Below are 18,114 nucleotides of genomic sequence, written 5' to 3'. Positions count from 1 at the left end.
ACATTCCTATCTTACTGTGCTTCAAGCCTATTTCTGGCCTTCTTTCTCAGAAGCAACAGGCTCTGGTGCAGTGTTCGAAGGTTATGTTCACTCTCAAGGATGAAATCTAGGAGCAGTGGAAAAAAAAGATTATATAAAAGCAGTGTCCAGCACTAGCTATGTACTAGATACTTACTGAAATGAGTAAGGAAAATGAATTGAGGAGTGGAAGCCAAAGCTGGTGACAAATTTCTGCCAGGAAGGAGTTTATAGCTTAAGGACTCTACATATCTTCACATACTAAATAATAAAGCAGCTTCTGCCAAACATTATTTACAGGAGGGAAACTCCATGTTGAAAAGCAAACAAAAAACATGACATTTCAAATACGACGCTTCTTTCTGAACAGAAGCACGCAGGAGAATATAAACTGAGAGTAAAAAAGCAACCTTTTAAAGACAAGGGTGACAAACAGCATCAACAAGCTTGAGTCACTGGAAGGCACAATTTTTTCCTACAGGGGCAGTTTCCAAAAGGGTACTTTATTCTCAGAGGATTTGCCTGCAGTTTTCCAAACAAACGTAGATTATTCTTCCCTCCTTGTTGGTCACATGGCAATGCAGCTGCTGCTTTTTCACTCCTTCTGGCCATATGTGGGAGAACAGATCATTCACTCACTAAACAGGAGACTGCACCATTCTGCTGGGGCCTTGTGAGCTTCACAGGGGCTTGGCTATGGACTCAAGGAAAAGCATTTGCCAGTAGGTTGGTGAATGAAGAACAGAAAGAAAGGAGCGCGATGCATCCGAGCTAGACCCGCTGAAGACACCTCCATTTCCTGCACCCACAATTCATGTTCTCCGCGTAAACGTGACCCAGTCATTGACGCTATGCAGACATCTACTGTTGTTTCCAGGGATTCTTCAGCTAATTGGATTTTTTGGAGGATGTCTCCAATTACATCAGGACAGATCCTCCGGCCTACTGGAGGGCTGACAATGAAGTATGATGGTCAGCTCCCCGAGGGATGGAGAACCTGCGACAAGTTAAGCGGTTAGAGACACTTTTCCTTTCCATAAAGGAAACTTTCAAAGTAAAAAAATATTAACACAGATATAAAAAAAGGTGACATGTGTGCCAGGGAGCAATCCTGTTCCTCAGGCCCACTGCTCTAAGCTAACAGTCACCCTAGCCATGACCAGAGCCCTCTCGAGGAGGAGCCGTGGATGCATCCACACTGCAGGGAAGATGTTGAGAACACACACATACTCATGGCACGAACTTGCCCCATGCTGCCACCCTACCCAGACACGGCCATCGTGTTGCTCTCGGTCCCACCTGGATCCCAGGACACCTACGAGATGGCTCCTATGCAGACTCAGGGCCACAGCTTTAAAAGGAATTACTGACGACTTGGGAAGATCAACCACTTTGGACTAAGCCAGAATTTTGAGGTAATTTCCTAAACAAAAAGCTACAGTTAAATAGTTAAGGCTACATGACCTTGCAAATCATTCCTGGAGGTCTCGCTGTTTTGCCTCGTCCTCCCAGGACTTGATTGGTTTTTAGCCGGTTTTGTGTTATTCAGCTCTATTGCAGGCACCGCTTCACATGACACCTTCTAATTCAGCAATCCAAGGAATTACAGGAGTTAACGTGGCCGTATTTTGCCGCAGCCTTGCGGGCTGCACAGCCCGCCTGGACCGCTTGGCTTTAGGTGCCGGGTGCCCTCCTGGCACTGCGGGCAGCAGCGGGGCAGCCGCGCGGGCGGCTTCGATGCTGCATCCTGGGGAGAGCAGAGAGCAAGTCTCACAGCCCTCCCGGAACACCCTCAGGTTAAGAAATACCAACCGAGGCTTATTTGGCTACAGAAACCATGAGACAAATTATCTGTGCAGATGTGAGACAGCTTTTGTGGAAATATTTGCAGGATGCATCTTCATTTCTATAGTGTCTCCTGCCTCCAGCTCCCAAAGAATCCAGGGCACTGCAAATGCAATAAAACTTCCCCAGCAGACTAACAACTCTGGGAAAATGCTAACTCATGTCCTTGCAGCAATTTTCTGCTATTTTAGACTCAGCTTTACATTGCTAGCTGCATGCATATTTAAAAATCTCCTTTCCTCCCAGCATACTCAACCCATTATAGCATTTTGTTTATAACCAGGACTAAACAGAAGCAATCTCTCTTAGAATTAGTTTAAACATAATTAAATGCCCTATAATTTTGCTATAGCCTTGCAAGTGACACCACCTACGCTACCTTGGACATGGGCCAGATGGCTTCCCTCCCACGTCACACTGCATCTATGCTAGAAGTAAATATTCAAGGGTAAAACCAGGGAAAAAACGCTTGTGTCCTTAATTCCCCCAAAGGGACCTGGGCTAGTAGCACCGAGACATATGATAAATGGGATCATATATTGCTATGCAGATGAAGAGTTTTCCCTTTCATATCGGCTTGCAAGAGGTGCACCTATTTTGTTCCCTTTTCCTAATCAACTTTCCCTCGTATCCCAGCAAAACAGCGCAGCGGCGCAGACATACCTTACCATATTAGGCAATCTGAGCCCAGAAAGTGGAGGACTCGGATGCTTCCTTAGCTTAAAAAGACAGTCCTCTGTTGGGGCCACAGCCTGCACAGTGCTACGCTTCACGTGGCTGCAATGGGGAAATAAAAGGGTGATAAAATAGTGCAAGCCGTGGTGCTTCTGAGGACGTCTAGGGCTCCGGGGACGTGCAGCCTGACTGCAATGGGCAAGTGGCAAAGCACTAATGGAACCTACTTCTGATCTGCTGCTTGTTTATCCAGTTCAAAAGATGAGTTTGATAAACAGCTTCATTACAAAAGTTAAACGGTAATAAAGTGCCATTATAAGCAAAAATACAGGTGATAAATTGACTATATGAAATTCAGGGCTCCCGAGCTGTAGGTTCTGCAACAGCTCTCACGTTATGATGTTTAGTTTGCACAAAGAATTTTCCAGTTCATTGGTCTTCCCTAGAATCCCCAGTTTAGAAATTCAGTCCGTGCAAGCTAAGAATTCAGTTCTCATTAGTATCCACTTGCATCTGCTGATTTCATGTTAATAACTACAATTAGGCAGAAAAGGTAATGTTTACAGAGTGGGCTGAGCGGTGTTTTGAAGACTTTAAAATACTCAAGCTTCATAAATCAATGTGCAGGGAGACAGGGATGGAGCTTATTCAATACCCTTGCTGTGATCTAAATCCATAAACCATACATTTCAGTGCTATTCCTGCAAGAAAGTTAATTCCATTAACGTGTCTGGGTTTTCTACTGTGCTATACAGCCTGTCCTAGGGGACGTTCACAAAAGCAGCTGTTTTTCTTTGACACTTTTATTGCCCAGAGAGTTGTTAGTTCACAAAATGACACTCAGTGCACTGCACTGCATTTAAACCTTTGTGTAAGATGTTGCAATAATCCATGCAATTATAAGGCAGGGTATTGCACAGACCTAAGTGCTACCAAACCCGAAGTGTCCTTGATAAACTGTACAACACATGGGTGAGACACATTTTTAATGTCACCAAAGAGATATGCAAGGAGGTAAAATTCTTTGAATTATTACAAGTGTTTTCCTACTTCTGTTAGGCACTGTATATCATTTAAAAGCCACTTTTCTTCCACATATGTGCCCAATTTCTCCTGCTATGCCATAGGGATGTTAGATGTCACCTATGAGTCAAAGCCTGAAGAGCCCAGGATAAGGAAAACCCTTTTCCAGAATGTCACACAGGATCATTCTCTTCCAAATGCTACATCCCAAACTAGAGCCAATAATTCATATAAAACTATAAAGATTGTGCAGATAAGCCTCTAATCTCAAGACTCCTGAATTCTCAATGGTATTTCACAATTAATGGCTTGCCATGAGTAGGAGAGGATTCCTTAATACGAGTCTATCCACATCGTTCCAGGCTGGGAATGCTAATGCAATCTTTGAGCTTTGACTTTCTGAGTAATAGAGACGAGACGGAGGCCAAACTCTTTTCTCATCCCTGGTTTGAGCTCAGGTCCCCTGCAGCCGAACAAAAGCTCTTCCCTTTACCAATTCTTCCCAGTGCAGCTATGCAGAAAAGTCTCCTAAAGCTGCTTTCCCAGAGGCTTTTTCCAGCTGAAGCCCTCGTTCCCTTGAACATTTATTCCACAATAAAACATTGTTGATGCTTCCAACTTTCCACAATGTATTCCCGCAGTCTGCATCACGTGGAGGAAGGCGGAGTTGGGAGCAAAACACATGAACGTGGCCTGACACCTCCTGTTAGAGGCTGCTCTCCCCTGCCTACAGCTCAGCCAAAGCGTCTGGGCTGGTTTCCCACCCTGGTGCTCAAAAGCTCCAGCCAACCCAATCCATTCCCTTTGGAGAAGCAGAACAGCATGTATTTTCTTGCTTTTCTTTCAAAAATTGCATCTACCTTTCCTTGCTGAACTCGTGCTGCACATTTTAGAAGGGATTCAAGTAGGGCCTTTTGTGCTGCCTGGGAAAATCTTCCTAATATTATCTAAGATATTAACCAGGGGGGAAAATGTATCTGCCCACATGAACTGAGAGGAGCCCTGTGAGTTCTGCAAATCCAGTGGGATATTGCAGGGAGTTGGAGTTCACGACGGTGATGCAGGCACCTGCTAGCCCAGAACTGTAACGTGGTTATTGATGAATGAATGTGTTTTTAATGGTGTTTCTTGATTAAAAAAAAAAAAAAAAAAAAAGAAGCTGCTTAGTGGCTCCTGCTGAATTGATGGCCAATTAGTAGGACAGAAATTTCACTGATTTGAACTGTAAAATAAATTGAGAAAGAGTGACCAAGATACGATACCTGACCCTGGAGGCAAACGGTAAAGGAAAAAGATCTGGAAACTGAATAAAACAAAGAGGACTTGGAGAAAGGGGGGAAACAAAAGGAGCATCAGAGTAGGAGCGTCTAACCTAGGCTCCAGTACATGTGAGGTGCATAAGCAGAAAAAGGGGGACTGCTGCCACAAAACAAATGCCCCAAAAGGCCAAGAGGAGCGCAGGGAAGTCACTGTGCATTCAGGGGGAACCCACAAGAAAACGGTGGGAAGTGTAAGACCAAAGTGGAAGGTTTGACTACGCTGTACACACCATGAACACGGTCTCCTGTGGAAAGCGCTCGGCTCCTTAAAACAGCTGGTGCTTCCTTTGTAGCATACACAGCAAGAAGGAATATCCTGCAACTCCCACTTGCAAGGGTCGGCACTGAAACACGAGCACGTACCAAGAGCCACCATAGCCCAAGCCTCTGGTCCCCACAAGACTAGCTGACTTTGTCCCATTTGTACTCAATATTAAAAAAAGGAAAAAGCAAATTGTACCCCAAAGGATATAACTGAAATGTTGCAGCAGAGAATCAGTTCACTTTTCAGTAAAATGATGCTTCGATCCTTCTAAAGCACAACAGAGTACCCAAAAAGGCTCTTATTACACTGAACCTTTTCTACCCAAGTTCTACCATTACACAGCATGCCGACTCCCTATGCTACCTTAAGATTGATATTTTCCCCAGGTCTTGCACATATTCCTTTAACTGTTTGGAAACTTAGCTTAAATCCATTGTCAAAGTCATGCTGTCAGCTTTGGACAAAGAGACAAAAACAAAAGAAACCACGTCAATTTGAAAGGACTTAATAATTGTTACCAAGGAAAGAATGGAAGGATAATGGGACCACTGCAGTAACAGGGAAACAAAGAATGAGCTCTGCTGTCTTGTTTGGCAAGCCTATTTCCCAAAAGGAAACAAATCCAGGAGGGGACAAGAGAACAGACTTTGGAAATTCAAAACACACAGTGCAAAACAACAGCGCGAGAACAGTTCTGCAGCACAAGGTCACGCGCGTTCCTCGGGACACCCGACAGCCGCGGCCGCTCGTGACAGCGCGCTCAGCCGCGCGTCACCCCGGCTCCTGCCCAGTCCCTCTGGGCTGCAGAGCTGCCTGCGTGGTTCATGAAGAGCAAACTGCTGAGCTTAGGCCAGTCTATATAATTTTTTTTTTTTTGGTCAGAATAAAACTCAATAAGCAATCTGCTACTCAAAACTACCCCCTGGTTTGGACTCAGAATATTCTGTCTCATTAGAGCTTGAACCTCTTTGATCAAGAAAAGCGAGGCCATAGAAGACCCCTTGCCAACACCATTCAAAACAGCAAAGCCCCCAGTATCCAGACATACATTTTTACTTACCCGAGTTTCCTTCACCTCCTCGTTTCCATCAACTTCATCATCATCCTAGCAAAAAAACAAAACAAAACCCCACTATAACTAGGCAGGCTTGGGATTAACAACGTTTTTATCACAGCAAAATAACACACTGCTTATGATCACAGAGGGGTCCTCATAAAGCATCCATGAGAGACTCCTTATAGGTAGGTGCTTGAGGACTGTCTTTAGGAAGGAAACCTAGGGTAAATTCTGCTCAGAGTGCACCAAAGGAGAACACAAATGTCAAGTATCTTCCCCAAAGTAGTTAAAACTATATTGTATCAGCCTACTTGCAACAACCTTTAGCAGGGTTAATTTGACAGCACACCAATTTTTCCCGTGTGTTAATAAGCTTAGCAGATGGTCTGCCTGCTCTTTGGGAGCAGAATCAGACCGAGCAAAGGGGAGATCACTTATCTCCTGATGTTCTGTACAGGTAGCTGAATGACTAACTATTCTTATTGTGGCATGTCTGCAGTATGGGAATGTTTGGCAGACTTATTTTTTAAATACAAGCACCCACAATGACACCTATTTGTAGAGTGCTTTCCTCCAAATTCTCTTGGATATTAAATCCAAGAAAAATATCTGCCAAAACAAATGTCTGGCAGGCTGCTATTGGATTTGTAATTTTGGTATTTGTCAGGTCTGGTAATCTAGTGGCCATTTAGAAGATTAGTCCCAGGGATAGAACTACTCTCTTGAGATGGCTACTGTGACTTGAGCGCTCCTGAAGATCAGACTCTAGTCATTAGGAGAAAGAGTAATATTCCTTAACTTGCTTTGGAAACAAATACCTTGATGCTTGAGATGACAACACGTCTGAAATGTCAACATAATACTGAGTTAGAGAGAATACCCTCCACTTCAAACAGACTCCAGAAGGAAAGAATAGCCATGCCAGACAACCTGCATTTCTGCAGATACTTCCCACTGCCTCTTTATAACAGTTCCAGAGCTGTTCTTTGGGATTTTACACAGCAATGGCAGATTGTCATGACATTGCATCCAATTCCATATAGAAGATGAGATATTGCACATCTTGTATCTAAGGTCTCATGTAGAGTTAACTGGGGAAACAAAAACCTCTGAAAATGATCTTCCTCCTGCTCTGAAGCCAGTAATGTTGCTATGATAATCCTGTAGGCAACTGGACAAGCTGCAAAACATTTAACTAAAGAAACATAAAAATAAGCAAGAAATCACATTGGGTACCCACGTGTAAAAATCAGGAATTATTTGAAAATAATCAAAAAGGGGGTGTTTTTGAAACAAGTCTTCTGCTGGCAGCTCTGACATTTCCAGCAAGGTCCTGTTCAAATTGTAATTCCAAAGATTCAACATATCTACAGAAAGACTACTGAGTGTTTTCATAGGATTGTGCAGGAAGCCTCCACCTCTTGAGTGGCAGAAGGCAGCCCAGGTGTCCACAGCTGGACTAGAATCATTGCAGACTTCTTAACAATGATTTTATAGTGTTTATTCCCCCGCTGAAAAGACGATCCTGTCTCCTACCTGATTCTCTCACCAAGGTTTGAAGGACTGGCCTTCTTCCCTCACACTGGAGAAAATCCCCTTGAAAGCAGGACTAAGAGAAATGGCTATGAGACACACAGCTCTTCCACATTATATGCTGTGTGTGTTCTCTGATGCTACACCGAGGAACCAGACACTCGTTTTATTCTTCGCTGTCTTCCCTTTTGCAAGGGGGGGCTAAAGGGCAGCCAGATCTGGGCTCAAGAGGAATTTGAAAATACTTCTAGTGGCTCATGACCTCTTTCTTTCAAAGACTAAGACCTCTAATCTCTCTTCTCCTATGTGGGCTATTCCAGAATTCTGCAAGAATTGCACTGATTTGTGGTTCAAAAAAGGGCCTCCCAAAGCCTGCTGTTTTGATTTTATATGGGCCAAATGGGGAAGTGATTCCTGTGGAAGTGCTAGTCTGACACACTGCTGGAGAGGGAAGGGCTAAGGCAAAAACCAAACGACTCTTGGAAAAAAATCTGAATGTTACAAGTGGAAGGAAATTCACCTCAAGTATAACAGAATGAGTTCTTCCCCTTTAAGAAATTAATACTCACATCTTTTGTTGAGAAAATGATGCCAGTGCCTCTTCGCCTCTCTTTGGGCCGCCGCCTCTCTCGGATCGACTGTTTGTTTGGAGACCTGTCGTCTAAGTCTTGATCTTCACACTCTAGTCAAGCAAAGAAAGACTGCTTTGGTTTCAGTGATTTACATCTGTGCTTTTGCTAACGCACCAGGGTTCTTTTCAAACTGATCAGGGTCATCTTGGGTTGTGTTGTGTTACCCCACAGTTATTAAATGAAATGGAATCCCCGTTATCTCGAGCTACACATATATTTTCCTTTACCAGAGCAACACAGAGATTACTCTATGTGTCAGCTCTCCCCAAACCATTCTAGTTTAGTTTTATACTGAGAAGACAGGCTATACTAGAGGAATCACTCCAACACCAAGACCTAAAAGCTCCCTAGACTACTACCTCAGTACTTAACCCAAAAGGGAAAATGTCTGTTTACCTCTGTTATATGGAATAGGTTGTGCTCTGCTCTGGGTCTGTATCCTAGGTTAGGAATTCCATTTAAACAAGTAACATTTCATACTGATTCCCCCATAATAACAAGTTAACTGTGTCTGTATGTACTGAAAGCTCTAAAACTCACGAAAATCCCTAACTTTACACTTTCAGATTGTGCTTCATTCTGCTGGATACACACCATTCTTCTCCATCTCCGTGGCTGCACTTCTGAAGTCTGCTGGATTTACAGAGTCAAGATCCAGATACTTGTTTGTTCGAGTCAGGTAAGAGCTTGTATAAAGGAGAGGTGCTGATGTGGAGGGAGATACAGGTGTGGTAGGTTTGTCTGTCTGTCCTGGGCACCTTAATCGCCGATAGACAGTCTATAAACAAACAGCCACGACAAAACATTAATAGAAGGGAGAGGAATTACAGGATGTGGGATTGCAGGTAACTAGATACTGGACAAAAAACTTTTAGACTGCTTTCACTGTTGCTGATGACTTGCATCTGTGAGATCAGATCATTCCATCAGACTGGGGTGCACATAAAAACTGTGGTGTAGCCACAAAAAGAGAGCACCTGCCCATCACTAGTGAGTTACCAGTCTGCTTGTCCCTGCCACCACCATCCAGACAAACAAACCATCTCATACAAACAAATGATTTAGAGTTTAAAAAAATATAAAAAGAGTGGTGGCAAGGGAGAACATTGGCCTCTCTGGCTTCCAGTTACATGCAAATATCAGTGGAAAATGTTAATGTAAAGCTTCAGCCCAGTCTGTACAACAAGGGTGAATTCACGCCACAAATCTCTTACTAAATAGAATTATCTGTGATTTACCAAGTTTCATCTTCTGGCAAGAGATAAAACGTTGGTATTCTCAGAGGAGAGCAAAGGACCAGCTGACCTGCAAGACCTACATGTCCACATTCCTCATGTGGATTGCAGCACTCCTGCACTATTCCCTTTCCAGGAAGTCAGTCCCCTCCCCAACTAAACAGAGAGAGATCCCTAAGGAATTCCCGTTATCCTGACTGCATTCAGTGTGACACCATGAGAAGCAAGGCCAGGAGATCACCTCCTCCTCGGCGCTCCTGCTCCAGCGGGGCCGGCTCTCCTGCCTGTCGCCGCCGTCCTCGGCGCGCTCCGTGCGCTCCGCGCTCTCGCCCTGCTGCTCCTGCGCCTGCCGCTCTGCCCGCGAGCGGCTGAACGTTCGCTCCGCTTCCTGGAGGTCCGTGAGCGTCACTCCCTGCACGCAAGGGGAGAGAAGGAATATTCTCTGGTGTGCAATCAGATTCCTGGTCTTCCAGGTCCTCAACTTCAGGCTAACACAAAGAAAAAGCTCTCGTTGACTTTAACACACTTCTTAGTGTACTCACGCAGCCACTGGGTCAATTTGGCGCAAATATACATGATCAAACTGCAAATTTAAGGGCAGATAAACTGCAGAAATGACAACTTTGAACTCTAACTCATGTTATACCTGGAGGATTATTTTGATCACTGTGCCAGAATTTTGCCAGCATCTCTCCAACATTTTTATGGTAGAAAAACTCCTTGTCCTAAACAGTAGATTAAATCATTTAAGAATGTTTTCAGCCTTTTGATACAATGGGGAAACACTGAACACATGGAGAAAGTTAGTTTCTCAGATGTGAGATCTAGAGAGCTGACAATTTGCTAACCAAATTGTTCTCATTCAGAACTAGAGGCACCTATAACTTCGTAGTACATAGAGGCAATGTTTCCTTTGCTGTTATCCTGCACGGGAACATGAAGAATTCCTTCCTTTTACCTGTGTAGACCTGCGAGTCTGTCGGGCCTGTCTGGATCGTGCCTTCCTCAGGGATTCTGCTTCCTCATCCCGCACCGGAGTCAGATATGACCTAATTAAAAAAAATTAAAAAGGAGAACAGAATAGGTTAAAGCAAAAGAAATGCCTTGCCTTCTTGTCTCTGCAAGCTCTAGAACAGTAATGTTATTCTGCTTCATATGCACAAAAGTCATTTTAGTTTCATCTATCAAGACTACTTTTTTTCTTCTGTTTTGGGACAAATTTCCTATGAGTAAGAGATACCCAAATGTTCAAACTGTGTTCTCCTAACAGTCTCTAAATAAACATTTTAGTGTTGTGCATGTTCTGTTACGATAAGAGTAACCATTTAGTATATTATTTGTACCATTCTATGTCTTATTGCATCATTTAAAAAAAGAAAAAGTCCTTCTCATCCACATTAAGATCTCAAGAACAAAAATCCTGCAGGGGCATCTCTCTCCCACCCTCCTTCCTGCCATTACATTCATGATCATAGTTCTGCAATACGCGGTCCCCATCAACGAGAAATCTGTTATAACAGAAATCAGCTGAACTACATGCATCTCACAAAGACAAAATACGTTTAAAACAGTTAAGAAACACATTAAAGAAATGAACTCCAATTACACTGGAGGAAATGGAGTCCCTTAATGCAGAAAAAGAAAAAAGAAAAAAAAAAGAATAGAAAAGAAAAACCTCAGATAGTTGAAATATGGAGTAGAACACAAGTAAACTTCTTCAAACCTATGAGGTTTCAAAAGGAATTATTTGTATGAGGATATATCAACTGAACTGTCTGCACTGGCATTCAGGGGGTTAGGAAGTTAGAGACATTCTTAAGTGAAAATTTCTCTTTATCGGGGACAAGCCAGAAGAGCAGCATCAATGTGAAGTTTCAGCAGAAGTCATTTTAGGACAAGTCAACAAAGCCAACAGTAACAATCCACCAGGACTCCCTTCTGTTTCCCCCAAGTTTCTGAAGGTCAGATGTGAAATGTTTAACTGCAGTTGTAGCTTCCACTAAAGAGGCTTCAGTGCTGGCAGAATTGAAAACAGGAAATAAATCACAATTTTTAGACCGTTCTCCAGCAGGGAGAGACCACAGAGCAGTAAGGCTGATTTCCAGACTGGTGGAGTGGCTTCCATCAGAGATAGGATTAATTACACTGGACTCTTCAGTCTTGTTAATGGGACTGATTATTAGCAGTGTCTCACAATACATGATCGAGGGTGTCTGAAACAAATGGTCCTAGAGGTTTGTCACCGCTGCGGGATAACGAGTACTGAAGATCTGGACATGTTCAAAGAGTAATTAGCCAAGTGACAGCAGAAAACCCTACCAAGGAACGTGCTTAACTTGTTCTTTGTTCAGCAGAGCACCCTGAGGGTCTCCCCACCTGCAATGCTTGGGTATATCTGATCAGACAAATCATGGCCTTGACTTCCCTGACTGCAGTCCCAAGATCTCCAAAGGGTACAAGGAGAGCGTGAAGGATTGGCCATGAGGAGATGGCCGCACTGCAGACTTCGGATTGGAGGGGCGATGAATCATGCCCTAGGTGCTGGCTGCGATGGAGATGTCTACCTCAGAGCTGGCCACACTCACTGCACTGCACTTGCAGGGTGCAATTTGTCACCTTCAGAGGGAGCCTCCAGCACCGATCCTGTGGGTGCATCGCAAAGGAGCTCATTTCTTTCCATTGATTATCCAGACAGGAACACTAGCCGTGATGGATATGCCAACACCGGAATCATCTAAAATGCAGAGACACGATGGCCTCCCAAGAATTTGCTGTTTCATGAATGAAAAAGCTGCTGTTTGACGAGAGAAAGCAACTCCTAATTTTGCTCCTCTTCTCCTCCCCTTGGTGCAGTGCATATGGGCTACCCAGGTAATCGCACATAAAAGGAACAATAAACATTTCCTACAGCTTTCAACACATGCAGAATAGCTGTGATTTGCACAGCATCCATAAGCAATAAGCCTCCTACAGGAAGAGCGCGTTCGCAAAATATACTGCCAATTAACTTCAGAATAGTAGTAGAAAATGAAAGAAAACAAAAAAACTCAAAGACATAAAGTAACTAAATTTGTAGTTAGGTGGTCAGTCGAAGCAGCAGCTTTGAATTAGCTGCATTTGCAAGTCCAGTACTTTGGATGGTTGCAGGATTCAGCAAGGAGAATATAGTGGCATGAAGCTACCACCGTGCAAAGGGGAATAAGAGGAGGAGAGATGATGACAACTGCCCTTGCCTTGTTCAGATCAGCTCCTAAGCACAGCAGCCCCGTGTGCCTGGTGGGGCAGGAGAAGGGCCTGGTGATGGGGCACAAGCAGCAGCTTTGCAGGAGCGCAGCAGGTCTGCAGGATTCCCCTGTTTCAGTCTCTCACTACAGCTTTGCGTGCAGGAAGGCAAGGGTAGGGATGGAGCAAGCACGGATGCGGCACGGGAAAAAAATCACTTTGCATCTCTTTGTCCTCACAGGCTTCTTTTTTTTTTTTAATTAAAAGATAGGCATATTTTCAAACATTATTAGCAATTTTGGACACCCAACCTGTAGCAGTGACCTAAATCTTCACGGCGAGCACATTTTGCAAGTCAGGCTGGCTCAGGACATGCTGCAGTCTTTATCGATTGCCAACTTTGGGCTCCTGTTTATGCAATTCGCCACCGCCTGGCGCTTACCCAAGGCCGCTCTACGAGCATGAAATAACTGAATTTTCTGATACAAACCAGCAGTGCCACTGCATCGTGACATAGCTGGTTTCTCAGAGTAGGCAGCCACAGCCTTTTGCTGTTAATACGAGACGGTGGCTGTGCTGTAAACATTTCATATTCAGACAGCAAACACCCCACCTGCTAGCAATCCAGGCACATTTTTGCTTGACTTGTCAAAGGGTTTCTTCTTTTTAGGGGGGATAAAGACAGGTTTTACAGTTTTGGCTGATGCTTCACTTTGCTTACAGGCTGAATATTAAAACACACTAGTGCGCTAAAAAGGAGCGAGCGAGCGGACGAACCGGAGCGAGACGGCAGGTCCGGAGCAGCCCCAGGAAACGCTGGGGAGACCCTGCGGGGAGAGCAACACGAGGGCTGAAGGAGGGGAAAAGGACAGAGCGGAGCAAGCTGCAGGGGAGGGACAGCAGGCAAGGCACGAGGCAGCCTGGAAACAGCCTGCAAAGTTTGCAGTTACCTTGTCAAGGGAAGAGGTTCCTTATCAAAGTGCAGCACCTACATTATGAATTCAGGCAGCAAATAGCACTCGGTCCACATACACCTTTAAAGAACCGGTCTCAAGGGCTGCATCTCTTGCAACAAGCAGCCACCGGGGAGATCAGCTTTTCCCCAGACCTCTGGTTGCAAATGTTAAGCAGCAGAATATAAATTGTTAGAAACGTCATGTGAGAGTCAGCAAAACCACTGCAGAGGTTTGGAGTTGCTGCTAGGGCAGAGTGTGTTGCCACCAGAGAGCCATGAGCTTCTCCTTGGTGCATTAGCTAGAAAAGTTGGGAACTGAATGATGAATCTGGCTCCTGTTTGAGCCCTCCTGCACTCCAGAAACCACCTATTTTCTCTGTTAACTCTTTTAATCAGGTCAGTGCAGCATGGAAACACAGATCCCAAATGCTGATCGACATCTCTGGCCAAAAGGAGCGGTAATATTCATCCAAGGGGAGATGCAAAACAGGGCAAACGCAAGCTGGGAAACCCAAAACAGGAGAAAAAGCCTGTTTATGGGAGAAGCCCAAAGCAAGGAAAGGGACAAGCTGTGGAGAGGACCCCCCTTTCTCCAGTAAAGTAAATGATGCAGAAGTCCCCTGTTCACTCTCCAGAGATGAACACGAAGAGGGTTTTTTTTTTCCTGTGAAATGCAGCAGCTCCTGGTAACGTAGCTGCGACAGCAGCCTCGTCCCCATGTCCTGAGCTCGTGCACGGCAGCGTCCGCGACCAGCCCTGCCTGCGGCGGGAGCTGCAGGGATCCAGAGCCAGCACCTCTTCCCCCAGCAGCTTCGGTGAGAGCATCCGAGCAGCATCCAAAACCCTGTGGACACTTCAAAGATCCTCACGGTTCGGGCTGGTAACGGCACGAACCACCCCACAAACTGCAGCGAGCCAGCTGGCTCCAAAGCCTCTTATCTAGACCGTTCAAGCCGCGAAACCTAAGAAAAACACTCTGTCCTTCTCGGCTGCTGCAAGCAGACCCCATGGAAAAGCAAAGTTACTACCTAGCATAGATCTTATTAACAGTCTGAAGTACAAGGCTGCACTTAGGTAAAAAGGAAAAAAGGTACAAGAAGATCAACAAAAGACTGATCCTGCCCCTTGGGAAACAGCTGGAAAAGTACAGGATCCCAGCAACACAACCCTACAAGCTGGAAACTTGCCATTAGCAAGTGTAAGCTGTGTGGGAAACCGTGCTGAGAGCAGAGCCCGAAGGACAAGTCCTGAGGATGGATGCTAAAATTCAGCGGCAAATCCATCATCGCCAATGACCCAGGGGCCAGCAGAAAAGCCACTTTCCTGCTCTCACGTCTGAGCAAGCAACAGGTTGCTGCTCCTTGCTGTATTATCCTTGTGCTGCCACGTTTAGCCTATCTCAACCGAAAATACTCATTAGAAAAGTGGATGCAAAAAGTTGGCTCATGATCATTTAATGGTGTTTAAGGTGGTTTAATGGGCAGGAGAGAGGCCCAACATGTCAGACCCTGCAAGTGCTTGAGCTGGGGATCAGGGGAGAGACAGGCAGACCCTGTCCTGCAACTTAATAAACCTGGGACAAAAGGAGAACAAGATTTCGGGATGAGCATTCCTCACGTGGCTGGAAAGGGCTCCCTGGTGTGTCCCGGTTTCAGGCCTTCACTTTTCTCCTGGCTATTGTGAACTGTCGTTTTGCTTCAGTCTGGATGCTGGATTCTCAAGTCACAGATGTTTGAACTGCCAGGGTCTATTTGCAGCACGATTAGCAGGTTAACAAGCACAAGATGAAATTCTCTGTTTGAGAGAGCTTTACTTTGCCTTGCCTGATACGTTCAGATGCTCGTTCCCAGGGATTAAGAGGCTTGTGATCTTTGTCACTTGTTAATCAAAACAACAAGCACCCTTTATCCCCCCTCAAAACTTAGGCTTCGATGTCCTCTTTATGGTGGGTTGGAGTTACACGTATGGCAGCTGATGCTCTAAGGAAAGCGCACAACGCACAGCACTAAATGCTCTTATTTTGTGTGTGCTTCCCCATGTGCTCCCATCCCAGCTGCCACAGGCTCTTCCCGGAGCAGAGCTGTGCTCCCACACCAGGCAGCCCAGGGCAAATCTTCCTGCAGACTGGACTATTGCAATGCAAAAATGAGTAGGGCTTTAATCACTGGGAAAACGGGAGAGCAGGAGAAAAACAAGCAGATCTGCAAACACAAGGGAACAGAGAGCAAAACAGAGCAAGCCGGCAACATAGTTTCTCCGCTGAGCTTCCAGTTACTTATTGAATACGTTTTGTTCGGGATGGCACCAGCTTCCCAGGCTGGAATATTTTCCAAGAGGCTTCAGCTCGGCAGAGGACACTGCGTGTCAGGAGGCAGCGCGGGGCAGCCCAGCGAACAGCGCGCGCTCGGCTCTGCAGTCTCCAGAGGCTGAATTTTTGCTAAAATAAATAAATAAACGAAATTGCTGCATGAGGTGGAGCGGGATGAGAGGCAGTTGCTAACCCGCCACCTCCTGAGGAACGGAGCGAAGGACGAGCTCCATGTCCTGCTTCCCTCAGAATTTCTCATTTTGAAGCGAGCGCAAGTCTGAGAACCCACCTGGACTCGCCAGAAAGGGTTCACCTTCGTGCACCAAAACCCCCAGGAAAAACGCTCGCTTGGCACATAGGGCTAAGAAGCCTCCGACTGCCACCTCGTGGAAGACTCTAGCTAGCAAACGTCGGAAAAGTTTCAAGGAATATAATCACGGAGCAGCCCTCCAGCTGACTTACCGAAAACAACACGGAATATTAATAATGTATAACAGGCTTCCATTTCCAGCTGAGCTAAGATTGCAATTTCTTATCATGTGCCAGAGGCTCCGTTTCCTGCTGTTCGAAGGGAGAAGAGATTGATTCAGTTTGCTCAAAACTTTTCCTATGGAAATCCCTACTCAGCTTCATTTTCTTCTCCACCTGTAACCTCCACATGTCAGTGCTGGGGAGCAAAGAATTCAGCAGAATTGGAGATTTTGTGTTAATTAGTCCTCAGCTCTGCTGCAGTACTTTCTCAAAAATTCATAGACTGAAATCCGGGCTGCAGAACTTGCAATTAGACCAAGGTGCTGTTCGACACAGCCATAAAACACAGAAAGGTGTTGGTGGCTGCAATGAGTAAGCAAAGAAGCACAACAAATTCTGCAGAGGGCCGGGGATGGGGAGAGGCGACGTTACCTGCTGCTCGTGCCCTGCCGCCCGCTGCAGATGGCTCAAACCGCGTAGCTCGAGGGGTCGCCGCTTGCTTTCCTTGACCATTCCTGGAGGATCCCGCACATATTCCCCCCGGGCCACCCTGGAGCCCGGGCTCCTCCGCGCAGAGCGGGCGGCAGCGGATGGGCCCCCGCGGGCAGCCGGGCGCGCGGCCCGCACCTGCGCCGGGGCCATCCCACACCTCCACCTCGCTCCAAATTCAGAAGAGGCAGCCTGATTTCTGCGGCACAGGAGCCACCTCGGCTCTTCCCAACATGGCAAATCCCAACGGCCGGGCAGATTCCTGCCCTCCCACGTCATCTGTGCCAGCAGCCTCTTCTAAAAGAAGGCCCCTTTATCAAAAAGAGATTAACTGCAGAGTGGGGCCGATAGCTGCTCTTGGCAGCAGGTGCCGGACGACTCCGCTCTGCCCTGCGAGCGAGGGGACTTTTAACTTCTTGTTGTCCATGGGGAGGACAGTTCTCCCTTCCCGAGCTTGCACCAGCAGCCCCCACCGCTGTGGTCCCCAGGGTCCTTCCCCAGGACAGCAGGAACACCCAGGTCTGGCGTCACCCAAGGAGATACACCAGAAAGGTAACAACTCCAACAAGTCCATCAAGGTGGGAATGAGAAAATGCTCATGGTTTTTTTCCCATTAGGTCCCCCAGAATGACATTTAAATAACCCTGGCAGGCAAATCCCATAGTTTAACTCTTAAGGAGAGCAGTGCTTCGTATCTGCTGTCACTGAGGGGTCACAGACCCACCAGGCACCCGCGCTCACCTCGGAGGAGTCACGTTCTGCATTTGGACAGGACAAGAATCACGAGGTAAAAGGACTTGCCAAAATTGTTCATCCAAGAGTACCAGTGGAGGAGGATTCAGCTATTAATACAAAATTAGAAAGCCTAATCTACACGCTAGTATAATTAGCAGCCAGGTCCTCAGAAATCTCTTGGTAATGAAGCAGGAGAGAGAAAATATTTGCTAGATGTTTCTGTAGCGTGTCAATGAATTTTGTACACCTGGAAAAAATCACTGGGCAAACTCCAGGAGAAGATGGCAGGCAGAGTCCTCAGGCCCAATGCTCCTTAAAAAGCAAGTCCAACC

General features: G+C 45.8%; 1 protein-coding gene across 5 annotated transcripts in view; it reads right to left on the bottom strand.

Moving 5' to 3' along the window:
- Positions 1-18,114, bottom strand: part of PPP1R12B (protein phosphatase 1 regulatory subunit 12B) — a 101,909-nt gene that overhangs the window by 29,501 nt on the left and 54,294 nt on the right. For all 5 annotated transcript variants that reach the window (XM_088534463.1, XM_088534465.1, XM_088534464.1 and 2 more), the window contains 5 exons: positions 10,561-10,651; positions 9,844-10,014; positions 8,962-9,145; positions 8,305-8,417; positions 6,206-6,250 (listed from right to left, as the gene is read on the bottom strand). In XM_088534463.1, coding sequence (XP_088390589.1) covers positions 6,206-6,250; positions 8,305-8,417; positions 8,962-9,145; positions 9,844-10,014; positions 10,561-10,651 — 604 coding nt within the window. The remainder of the gene's footprint in view (positions 1-6,205; positions 6,251-8,304; positions 8,418-8,961; positions 9,146-9,843; positions 10,015-10,560; positions 10,652-18,114) is intronic.

The sequence above is a fragment of the Tinamus guttatus genome, unplaced genomic scaffold, assembly GCF_059628265.1.
Source record: "Tinamus guttatus ecotype Peru unplaced genomic scaffold, ASM5962826v1 Tinamus_guttatus_pri_ptg000563l, whole genome shotgun sequence".
Lineage (NCBI taxonomy): Eukaryota > Metazoa > Chordata > Aves > Tinamiformes > Tinamidae > Tinamus > Tinamus guttatus.
This window is presented reverse-complemented; position numbering and strand designations above follow the sequence as displayed.